A 13,165-nucleotide genomic window follows, 5' to 3' on the forward strand; every position below is an offset into this window, starting at 1 on the left:
CTTGCCTCCACCCATAAATGCTTTTTATCCGGAAGAGATGTTGCATTACACTGGTGCATCTTAATTTCATTTTTTAGCTTAGGAAATCAGCAGACCCCATCCTCCTCCCACATGTGAGGTTAGGCTTAGAAAAGTGGCTGCCCATTTTTTTTAAGGAGAAAACAAAAACTAAAATATAGTTGCACAAATCCACAAATCACTGATACGCAAAGTGAGGTTACGTGGCGTACGTTGGAATTATATACGTCATAATACGATTACCGGTCGTCCGGTTTGATGACTTCTGTCGTGTGAGACGACTAATGTTGGAGACCCGGTCGGAATTGGTATATTGGTACTTCATATTAAGTCGGACACAGAAATCCGCCATTCTTAACAAGTATCCGATTGTCAGCCATTTTAAAATCGTTTTTTGTTTTTAAAATTTATATTCACATTTCGATTTCTAGTAGAATAATATTGATAAGGTTGTGTTTGGGGGGAACCACAGTACAGTTTTATGATTAAACCAGCTAGAAAATTAAAAAAAATATTTTGCGAGTTACTTTTTATAGATATTTTTATTTCATAAATCTACCTAATTTTGAAGGCGCTCGTTGTTTTCCGGAGTATTTTAATCAAATATATAAAAAAGTGACTTCCGTTGACAAAACTGATGTCTGGATTAATGATTGAGAATTATTATAATATGAAATTAGATAGGCACTTATAGTTATATTCGAGGAGTGATTATGAATCCATTTGTAATTAGGTAGTTTGGTTAGGTTTTTATGTATTCTTGGTAGCGAATATGAAACCAAACGTAAGGTAAGTGCTTAGCGACGAATTTTAAGTAACTAAAATCCAACGAAATATGACGTTGGTAATTGGTAGAATTACATTCCACATTAGGTCAGATACCGACGTCGAGGCGACCCGAATCTGTATTCCCCATTTAGGTGCAAATAAGGGTCGTCAGGTGGTCGAACCGACGTTGGTACCCAACGTCGGGTTTATTGAACGCGACGTATACCCGACCTTAGATAACGTCCAAATGCTACTTGGGCAATTTTTGGTTTGAAGAAAACTAACCTCAGTAAAACCATCTCAGATACTGAGAGACAGTATCATGAGTTATAACTTAAGGAATGAGGGATACACTAGATCTATAATCGCATACAATGCACAGGGTGGCTCGAATTCGACGGTCATCATTGGGATTTCGGAAACCGTAAGAGATACAGGATCGATTAAATGAAGGCAAAGTTGCGCAATACGGCAATAACTAATAATACGGCAAAAAAATGCAATACGGCATTTTATTGAGCATCAAATTACGCAAATTTGCCTCCATTTAACCGGTCCTGTATCTCTTACGGTTTCCGAAATCCCAATGATGAGCGTCGAATTCGAGCCACCCTGTACAATCTACAGTATGGCTTGGTGGTAAAAATATTCTACACTTGGTTTCCCCTTTGGAAACTACCAACCTTTTTGGCTACGTACCTTTGGAAAAACATTTCCAAAGCACCTTTTTATGTAGAATTTAAGGATTTAAATATAATTATTTAAAATTAATATTTTAAGAATTATCAACAGAAAATTTTATTTTTTATAGGACACCCTGTATATGTTTATTTTATTGAAAATAACTTAAAATGACCTTTCCAAAAATATAGCATACTTCATATTTTGCTCGATTCCTCTTCGAGATATAGACTTTTTTAAAATTCGTCTGCTATGAATAAGTAGTAATTATATGTAATAACAATAAAAATTAATAACAAACCAAGACATGAGACTTTGCTACAGAGGTGTTCGATATCGTCTTCAGTTATGGACAGGCGGGACCGTTTTTGAACATTTCTCGCGGAATTCATTAACTCAATGGGGATGAAAAACACCCTCGCATAAGTACTTCTAATTCTTGTCTAGATTATACCAGCAATTTAAAAATAAGAACTTTTATTCTTGCTTAAAGATAAAAATCCACAGGCACTAAGTCCGGCGGCCTCGGCGGCCAGCGACTGGGATCTTGGATAGTTATACAGTTATTCTCGAAATTGTTTGCAAAAATTTACTGATAACTTCAGCGTTCTGAGGCGCTGCCTCGTCTTGTTGGAAAATATGTTTTTGAGTTCCATTAGGGACAAATCGTCAATAAGGGGTCCAAAGCCTACTAGTTAAAGTGGCGAGCAGCTTTTAAAAATTCTGTATTTCGAAGGAGACTATAATAAAATATCAACTGTCTTATATTTTTGGAAAGTTAAATTTCAGTTAGGTAATTAAAAATATACATATCCCAAATAAAAAATCATTTTTTCTGTTGAAAACTCTTAAATTATTAATTTAAAAAAAAATTATACTTAAACCATTACATTTTACGGAAAAAGGTGCTTTGGAAGTGGTTTCATAAAAATACAAAATTTTCAATAGAAGGAAGTTACAGCGATTTGTTAAAAATGCACATTTTTGAAAAACACCACGTAACTCCGAAACAAGTAACAAATATCGATGTGCCGTTTTCACCATCATATTTTTGATAAAAATTGAGCTCCAGACACCGATATTAGTTTTCGTCTATCTCCTATAGAAAAGGGTGTTTCCATTTAAAAGCGTCGAATTTGACCCACCCTGTACAGTACAGACAGATTCTACAGTACAAAATCATAATAACAAGGAAAATAATATTAATCTTTACCAATATCCCTAAACCTACCGAATTCCTCCACAATGTGGCACCGCCGCGCCGGAGCCACCATGCAAGAACCACCTCCCGTCGGCCGAAGAATTGGTACTCGGCCAGTCCACATCCGCGCGCGGTCACCGCAAGTACCCGAGGCAGGTACGGCTCCCATTCGCTTTTCAATCAGTCAGTGTGAAGTTTAAAAAGCCGAAAGGACCAAAACCGTCGCGAATTTTCAGTGAAACCTCCGGTACCACCCTTCGAACGAACGTTTCCGTGCGGTTTCCAGTGATGTCTTCGGGTACTTCTCGTCCGAAACGGATGCTGCGAGCGTAGTGTTTATAATGTGAGGTGGCTGATCTCGCGTTCGGCCATATTGCATACCAGAGTGACCGAGACGGCAGTACGGCGGAACAGCTGAAGAGCAAAAAGGATAGATTGAGACCCGGAGATATTCAGGCCCTGAAGAGGCTCTAGACGGCGGGGCAAGGGACTGAGGAATGTTAGATCGGAGAATAGAAGATCCCTGACTCTTTACACGCACATTTATCTAGTACTAACATGCAAATATAACAAATTTAAACCATGAAAAGCTCCATAATTCTCAGCACACTCTCGTGCTGTTTCCTGACGATCCTGGTTGGAGCTCAAAGTCCTGGACCAGGACCCGGAAAACCACCTCTAGATTCCTCCTACACAGAGCAAATGCAAAGCAGAGCAGTCGATACTAGAGTAACATTCGATATATACGAAGGTCAACCCAAAGGTACCCTAGCTGGAAGAATTCCGATTAAAACAGGCTTCACATACCGCTTTAATGAAGCTCCCAAAGAGTTTACTTTAGATCCAGTAACAGGACAAATCTCTACCAACATAATTCTGGACAGGGAAACCCTGAAAAACGATCACTATGATTTAGTAGTGTTATCCAGCCAACCTACATACCCTATCGAAGTCAGGATAGTAGTCCTGGATATAAACGATAATTCTCCTGAGTTTCCTGAACCCAGTATAGCTGTCAGTTTTTCGGAAAGTGCAGTGTCTGGAACAAGACTCCTTCTGGACGCAGCAACCGATAAAGATATTGGTATAAACGGTATCAGTGACAATTACGAGATAATCGGAGGTAACGAAAACGACAAGTTCAAACTGGTTCTAACCAAGAACCCAACAGGGGATTCTTCGTACCTTCACCTAGAAACCACCGGTAAACTTGACAGAGAAACTCAGGGTTCTTATATCCTAAATATCAGTGCTAGAGATGGAGGTACTCCACCAAGATACGGGTATCTACAAGTAAACGTCACTATACTTGACGTAAACGACAACCCTCCGATTTTTGATCACAGTGACTACATAGTGAGCTTGAACGAAAGTGTCCCTCCTGGTACTCCAGTGCTTCAAGTGATGGCAACTGATAACGATCTAGGAGACAACGCCAAAATAACATACTACCTCAGTGATAACGAAAGACAGTTTACGGTAGATCCAGAAACTGGATACATTTCAACCACCGAACCTCTAAACTGTCCGCAACAAAACTGTGTCCAGCCTACAAAAAGTTGTCCGAAAAGTTGTGTTTTCACGGTTTTTGCTCGAGATCACGGCTCACCCAGGCAAGACGGAAGGACTTACGTTACAGTGAATTTAGTCGACGCAAACGATCACAGTCCTGTGATAAAATTCTCGTACTTTCCTGTCACTGCTTTGTTCGCTACAGTCGATGAAAATGCAGCAAACGCTTCTGTAGTGGCTGCTATATCAGTGGTTGATCAGGACGAAGGACTAAACGGTGAAACAACTGTCAAAATAGTGTCCGGAAATGAACTAAATAATTTTAGATTGGATTACACACCGAGTTTCGATATAGTTCGCGTAAACGGTGTGTTGGATCGTGAGGAAATTTCGAAATATAACCTAACAGTCGTGGCAACGGATAAAGGTAACCCTCCACGGACAGCTACAGCTTTTCTGATTATTTACGTGAACGATGTGAACGATCACGAACCGGTGTTTGAGAAAAGTGAATATTCGGCTGTGCTAAGTGAACTCGCACCTCCAGGGACTTATGTTGCCGGTATAACAGCTACTGATGAAGATACAGGTGTGAACGCACAAATTTACTACGCTTTTGTGTCAGGAAATGATAACCAGTGGTTCCAGATCAACCAGGATTCAGGATTAATCACCACCAAAGCTGCTCTGGATCGGGAGATTCAAGGTACAGTAGAATTAAATATTTCGGCTAGAGATGGCGGTCCTAACCCGAAATGGGCTTATACTCAATTAAAAGTAACAATTCTCGATGAGAATGATGACGCTCCTGAATTTTCTCAAACAAAAATCAACGTTTCTTTGTCAGAGAGTACTCCTGCAGGGACTCTAGTTGCTATGCTCACTGCTAGCGATAGGGATCAAGGTACTAACGGCAGTGTAACTTATTCTTTACATTCGAACGTCAAACAACGATACGATGATACTTTTTTCCTGGATTCACTCACCGGGCAGCTTACAACTAAGAAAAAATTAGACAGAGAAGAAATTTCGGTGTATGAAATACAGGTTATAGCTAGGGATCAGGGAATTCCACCTCAAAGTAGTACTGCGACAGTGTTGTTAACTGTTCTTGACGAAAATGATAACTCTCCAGAGTTTTATCCATTGAAATATTTTATATCGGTTTCTGAAGATACTAAACCCGATACTTCAGTATTGAAAATTAGCGCCAGAGACAAAGATGAAGGTGAAAATGCCATTATAACTTATAAACTCGAAAATGAAGTTGATAATATGTTTTCTATCGACCAATTCACAGGAATAGTAACTTTGAGGGGTAACATTAAAGCCAGTTCGAAACCAATATTCAAATTTCAAGCTTCAGCAAAGGATAATGGTGATAAAAAAGCACCGGAAAACGCCGTAATCGAGATAATGAAAGACAGTTACATGGAAGAGTTACATTTTGATAACTACGGTTCCTACGAGTTTGAAATCCTGGAAGACAGCAATGATATTTCTGGGTTTAAAAAACGCGATGTTGGCAGTGTAAAAGTCAGTAATGCTGAAGCAACATACTCTATAGTTTACGGTGATCCTAACGGTAACTTCCACATCCACGAAACCACTGGGAAAATCACCACAGCAAAGAAAATCGACAGAGAACAAAGCATAACCTACACACTCACAGTAGTAGCAAGATCACGCCTAAGTTACGGCAAAACAACAGTTAACATTATAGTTCAGGACTTGAACGACAACAAACCTACTTTTTTGAAATTCAAAGACGAAATTAAACTAGCTGAAAACGCGGCAGTTGGACAGGAAGTTTACCTAGCCAGAGCCAGAGATCTGGACTCTGGAGTGAACAGCAGGATAACTTATGCGTTAAGTTACAATCCAGACGACCAATTCAGAATATCTGAGGCTATTGGAGTGATCTACCTTAACAAACCTATTCGATCTGAACCGAACACTGTCATTCATGTCGAAGTTACTGCTACCGATGGAGGAGTACCACCTTTATCGTCAAAACATACTGTAGATATTACTGTAGCTGACGTAAACGATCATACTCCAGTGTTTGATCATACTTCATATGAGACATCTTTGCTTGAAAGTACACCAGTGAACGAGAGATTTTTTGCTTTAGCTGCTAGTGACGCTGATTTAGACCTGAACGGAAGAATAACCTATGAGATTACGGAAGGAAATGGCGAAGAAAAATTCGGAGTTTTTCCAGATGGGTTTCTCTACCTAAAGAAACCTTTGGATAGGGAAGATAAGGATTATTACTCTTTAACCGTCATGGCAAAAGACATGGGTAACCCATCCAGATTCTCCGTTGTGCCCGTAGTGATCCATGTCATCGACGAAAACGACAACCCACCTCAATTCACCAACTCAACTTTCACATTTCAAGTTCTGGAGAACCAACCACCTGACTCATTTGTAGGAAAACTCACGGCTACAGACAAAGATATCGGAAGGAACGCAGAACTCATTTTTTCTCTTTCAAACCTACAAAACGATTTTGCTATTGACCCAAAGAATGGATTCATCAGAACACTGCATGTTTTTGACAGAGAAAACTTGGTACAACTAAACGGACACAGCTTCATAACTCTAGAAGCTACGGTTACAGACAACGGAACACCTAGACTCAAGGATAAGGTTAAAGTTAATGTTTATATAGCCGACGAAAACGATAATGCTCCCAAGTTCTTGAGGACACCTTATAAAGTACAGATCTCTGAAGGAAGTAGTGTGGGAGTTCAAGTTTTGAGACTGTATACTCAGGACATTGATGAAGCACTGAATGGAGATGTATATTATTCAATAATCGGCGGAAATGAAAATAAAAGATTTGATATTGAAGAAGCTACTGGTCAAATAATCTTGGCACGTCCTCTAGATAGAGAAACTGTCTCAAAATACACCTTAACCGTTTTGGCACACGACGCAGGACTTTCTAAACAACTCAACTCTACAACAACTGTCCAAATTGAAGTCTTGGATGAAAACGACAACTCCCCCGAGTTCACTCAAAGTGAATCGAAGATTTCTATCAACGAAGTAACCAGTGTCAACACAGAACTGATCCAATTCAAGGCTACAGATGCTGATTTAGGTGTGAACAGTGAGGTGGTGTATTCAATCACTGCAGGAAACAGGAAAGATACCTTCCACATCGATCCATTAAGCGGTGTGCTCTATTTGCATAAGAATTTGGACTATGAAGAACTCAGTTCGTATCAGTTGAATATAACTGCATCGGATAACGGTAGTCCAAGATTGTTTACAACGATTTTGTTTGCGATTTCTGTAGAAGATGCAAACGATAACCCTCCAGCTTTTCCAAGCACTGCTATAGTAAGACAGATAAGAGAAGGAATTCCAGTTCATACACCTATAGTGACTGTAACAGCTGATGATCCAGATTCTGGGATAAATGGGAAGGTGACTTATGCTATATCATATCAAGAACCAGAAGATTCAAAGAGGCATTTTGGTATTAACCCTATAACTGGAGTTATTCATATTTTAAGACCTATCGACCGGGAAACTATAGATACTTTTAGATTAACTGTGATAGCAACAGATATGGCACAACCAGAATCCAGTAGGTTAAGTGCTGACAAGCTGGTCACAGTGATTGTGGAGGATATTAACGACAATGCCCCTATTTTCGTCTCAATGAACGCTGCAGTTCTTCCTCAACAACCCGAGAAGTTCTACAGACAGGGGATCACAGTTATGAACGTTTTTGCTCGAGACCTGGACTCAGCAACTAATGGATTGGTCACTTACGAGCTTGTTAGCGATCCCAGTGAGCTTTTTATGCTTGATCAGAGTACTGGTGCATTAAGGTTACGAAGACCTCTCTCAAATCCCGAACCAACATATCGTTTGAGCGTGAAAGCTACGGACGAAGCTGTCCAAAATGAGCGTAGATCAACTGAGGCTTACTTAACTGTTATTGCTGAGAGTGGTAAGTCTGAGAAAGGTCCCAAGTTTGATAGTAGCGGGTTCTCGGGTAGTGTTTTCGAAAACGAATCGATCGGGACGTCGATTTTGACAGTTTCGGCTAAATATTCGAACGAGGAAGTGGAATACTACGTGACTAACGTGACTGGTGATGGTGTTCAAGTTGACAGATTGTTTGACATCGATACGAAGTTGGGAGTGCTGTCCACGGCTACGGAGTTGGACAGGGAGGCTGGTGTAGAGACTTACGTGGTGGAGGTGATTGCTATTATCGTGGGAGGTGGACCTAAAACATCAAAAGCAAAGGTAAGTTTTTTTATTTATTATAGTATTTATGTTGTTCTAAATGTCTACCTATATATGTCCATACAGATGTCTGTTAGAGTAATAGAATAATTATTTATGCGACTAGGCGAGTAGGAAAAGAGAATATTTGGTGTAACGAATGAACTTTTGCGCAATGGACATGAGTTATGCTTCATTCAGAAGCTCTCTTTACTATCATTCACAATGTCTAAAAAATACAATTAAAATGAATTTAATATTCTAGCAATATCTTGCTGTAGTGAGTTGTATCCATAGAGAAAACCTAATAATTATAGTCTGTCCAACGAGAAGATCCTTGACACTGATAGATGTGTCTGTCATTTTAATTTCAAACTAGTTTATTTTATTTTACAAAGAAATAAGTTGGTACAACTGGAACGCATAGCAGGAAATATTTAAAATTTGATTGACAAGATGACAAGTGATTACTTCAAAATATTGTGAAAAAAACTGTATAAAACTGAAAAAATGTAATCGAGTTATTTTATTTAATAAAAACGGTATGTGTTAATACAAAACAAACAAGAACAAGACACTACATACCAAAAAAATATAAAAAAGAACTATTATTTACTTTCAAGCTTTATGAAACTACCCGCATTTATGATTATGTTTATCAATATAACTTATGTACAAATACAAATTTGTAATATTCCACAGGTATAAATAAAACAACATAGATAAATAAAACAAACTATTTTATTAATAATAACACCTACAAATTTTATACCTTAAAGGTTGATTAATGAACTTTAATCTTAATTTTTTTTAACCAGTACCTTTTGACATTATTTTTCTGCAGTACTAAAATCCATTATTTACCTATCGTGTGATGTCGATATTTTACAGCTACTCCAGTTTTTAGTATGTGTTTAGTTTGATCCTTCTACCGTATACGAGATGCACTTATCTACGACGAAATGGTATACAAACTTTATAGATGGCAACTTAATTGGTGTATAAGACTTTCTGCCTGGGCAGCAAGTATTAACCATAAACTGTGCTCTGGGTCTACAGTTAATTTTCACTCGATTTTTCCTCCACTTGACTTCAAAAGACACAAAACACACGTAATAATACGAATCAAAATGCATCATCTTCCAAAACGCAGGGTATTTAACAAAATTTGACACAAAATTATAACCTATAATTTGACAAGACTTTGACAAGCGTCAAAAATGACAAAAATCTAAAGGCGAGTTCATACGCATCGGCGTCCGTTTGTCGTTCGTCGTTCCGTCAAACCAATAAAATTGAAATACGATCTGTCATTTTTTAAATAAACCAATAAAACTGGTTAAAAACAACAAGAAACGACGCATGACGGATTTATATTTAAACCCATCCATAGTTAACTTAAAAATGATTAGAAACTTTTTTTAGTAAAATAAATAGATTGGTATGGAATGTCATCTGCTTTTCTTCTGTCATCGTCTGTCGAAATCTTACCTGAGAAAAAAAACGGAGTATAGTTTATAAAACAATAAAGCAATTGTGAAACCAAACCAAAATTGGTATACACACTATTTTGAGGTCGTAGATTACGAATCTGAACTTTTTTCTTGGCGGTCTCTTACCGTTTTTCAGAAAAGCGGAACATTATTTCAACATTGAATTTTTCTTTATTTCGGCCCTATAAAGTAATAATTACACTATATTTTCATTATATTATAGTTTATCTAAAAGCCACACTCGATTGGGGATAGAAAAATGTCCAAAATTTTACTGAAAAACACTTTTCTTAACAAAATAACAAAGAAAATTGAGACCAGTTGGAAGTTTGACATTTGATATATCCTTCTTTCACTCACCTATGTAATGAGAGAGACAAATATATTCTAGACCTAGTCTAGAAATTTGAAAATTTACAACGCTGCCATATATTCTATTTTTTCGGGTGATTAGGGATTTTAAATAAATTACCTATTATGAGATCGACAATAATTAAATGTACCTACCTATATCCACAAAGTTACTCGGAAGAGTTTTGATTGCATTGGTTTCAACTTCCATGCGGAGGGTGTTAATCTTTTGTTGTTATATTATATCAAAAAAAGATTAACCCCCTCCGCAAAGAAGTTTTATAAAGACTATTTATAACCGCGAAGTTGCACGAAAGAGTTTTGATTGCATTGGTTTTAACTTCTTTGGGGAGGGAGTTAATATTTTTTTGATATAATATAACAACAAAAGATTAACACCCTCCGCATGGAAATTGTAACCAATGCAATCAAAACTCTTCCTTGCGACTTCGTGGTTATAAATAGTCAGATCTCGTTGGTAAAAGAGCAATTATGGGAAGGAGTCGTTCTTCTGGCGACCGCCTTTCTTAATCCCAGAATGAGCAAAAAAAACACGCTAAATTTAGGTTTAGCATTGGCAACGTTGCTTTAAATGCCAGAAACAGATTGTTTACAAATTTATTTTAGCAAATTTTCCTCTATTATGCATAGAATTCGTTAAAAAAGTAATAGAAAATAGCAATAACATCATTGTTTATTGAATACCTAGCAAAATATGTGCTAGAAAACTTTAAAATAATTTTCCGTTTTTCAAAAAAAACGGTAAGAGACCGTCAAGAAAAAAGTTCAGATTCGTAATCTACTACCTCAAAATAGGGTGTATACCAATTTTGGTATACACTAGCTTGTATCTACTACACTAGCTCTGTATCTACTAGCTTCATAAAAAAATATTTTTTAAGTTAATAAAATTCTCTTAAAAAGTACTAACCTTGGTCTTCAAAACCCATTATAATTTAATTTATTTCCAAGTCTCTGAACTAAGAACCAAAATATATTAGCAACACTAAACCATTATCAGCAAATAACTGATATATTTAACTTACAAAATCTAACGAAAACAACGTTCCTGTACGTTTTTTTATTACGATTAAAAAGTGGATCGTGATAAATTTGAATAAATGGACCCATCATCTGTTGAAAATAATATCATTGTTGAAATTTTATATAAATAATATCATTGTTGAATCTGAACCAATGTGCGCCGTCACGTCGTGCAAAAACTGCTCTTCAGAAGTCGGTCCATTACACCGACTATCTAATTTCAAATATACACAGATATGTGCATTTACTTTTATAGTTTATGCGCGCAATGTACGGTTCGAGAAATAGCGGCAGGCAGGCAGGCTTATTTATGATCTGCCAGTGCTCGTACAGTTATAGAGATAAGATGTGATGCAGCGCTATACGCAGATGATCTATCGCACATCTGCATAGGAAATTTCTCGGTTTAAGACCACTGGAAGACGATAATATTATTAATTGTATTAATGTTTGTGGTTTTTAACACATTTTATTTATGAATGTAAACGATGAATAGACATGCTTTATAAAGAAAATCTTGCCAATAAGAAGCCTAAAACAAAAGTAATGATATAAAATTGGTCAAGTGCGAGTCGGACTCGGAAAAAAAATGAAGAAACACATCACTAAAATTGTATTAATCAATAATAAATATGTATATATACTCTGTTTTTTTTCTCAGGTAAGATTTCGACAGACGATGACAGAAGAAAAGCAGATGACGTCCCATACCAATCTATTTATTTTACTAAAAAAAGTTTCTAATAATTTTAAAGGTATCTATGGATGGGTTTAAATATAAATCCGTCATGCGTCGTGTCTTGTTGTTTTTAACCAGTTTTATTGGTTTATTTAAAAAATGACAGATCGTATTTCAATTTTATTGGTTTGACGGAACGATGAACGACAAACGGACGCCGATGCGTATGAACTCGCCTTTAGATTTTTGTCATTTTTGACGCTTGTCAAAGTCTTGCCAAATTATTGGTTATAATTTTGTGTCAACTTTTGTTAAATACCCTGCATTTTGAAAGATGATGCATTTTGATTCGTATTATTACGTGTGTTTTGTGTCTTTTGAAGTCAAGTGGAGGAAAAATCGAGTGAAAATTAACTGTAGGCCCAGAGCACAGTTTATGGTTAATACACGCTGCCCAGGCAGAAAGTCTTATACACCAATGAAGTTGCCATCGATAAAGTTTGTATACCATTTCGTCGTAGATAAGTGCATTTCGTATATAAGGATCAAACTAAACACATACTAAAAACTGGAGTAGCTGTAAAATATCGACATCACACGATAGGTAAATAATGGATTTTAGTACTGGTGCAGAAAAATAATGTCAAAAGGTACTGGTTTAAAAAAATTAAGATTAAAGGTAATTAATCCACCTTTAAGGTATAAAATTTGGTAGGTGTTATTATTAATAAAATAGTTGTTGTATTTACCTATGTTGTTTTATTTATACCTGTGGAATATTACAAATTTGTATTTGTACATAAGTTATATTGATAAATATAATCATAAATGCGGGTAGTTTCATAAAGCTTGAAAGTAAATAATAGTTATTTTTTATATTTTTTTGGTATGTAGTGCCTTGTTCTTGTTTGTTTTGTATTAACACATACCGTTTTTATTAAATAAAATAACTCGATTACATTTTTTCAGTTTTATACAATTTTGAAGTAATCACTTGTCATCTTGTCAATCAAATTTTAAACATATCCTGCTATGCGTTCTAGTTGTACCAACTTATTTCTTTGCAAAATAAAATAAACTACTTTGAAATTAAAATGACAGACACATCTATCACTGTCAAGGATCTTCTCGTTGGACAGACTATATATAAATTCGGGTCAGAAC

At 36.6% G+C, this 13,165-nt stretch overlaps 1 protein-coding gene across 1 annotated transcript in view; it reads left to right on the forward strand.

Annotated features, from left to right (window-relative positions):
- Positions 1-2,801: 2,801 nt before the first annotated feature.
- Positions 2,802-13,165, forward strand: part of LOC115890373 (cadherin-related tumor suppressor-like) — a 410,761-nt gene continuing 400,397 nt past the window's right edge. Inside the window, exon 1 of the mRNA XM_030910579.1 lies at positions 2,802-8,455. Coding sequence (XP_030766439.1) covers positions 3,251-8,455 — 5,205 coding nt within the window. The 5' untranslated portion in view covers positions 2,802-3,250. The remainder of the gene's footprint in view (positions 8,456-13,165) is intronic.

Source organism: Sitophilus oryzae, unplaced genomic scaffold (assembly GCF_002938485.1).
Source record: "Sitophilus oryzae breed Bouriz unplaced genomic scaffold, Soryzae_2.0 scaffold_863_pilon_pilon, whole genome shotgun sequence".
Classification (NCBI taxonomy): Eukaryota; Metazoa; Arthropoda; class Insecta; order Coleoptera; family Curculionidae; genus Sitophilus; species Sitophilus oryzae.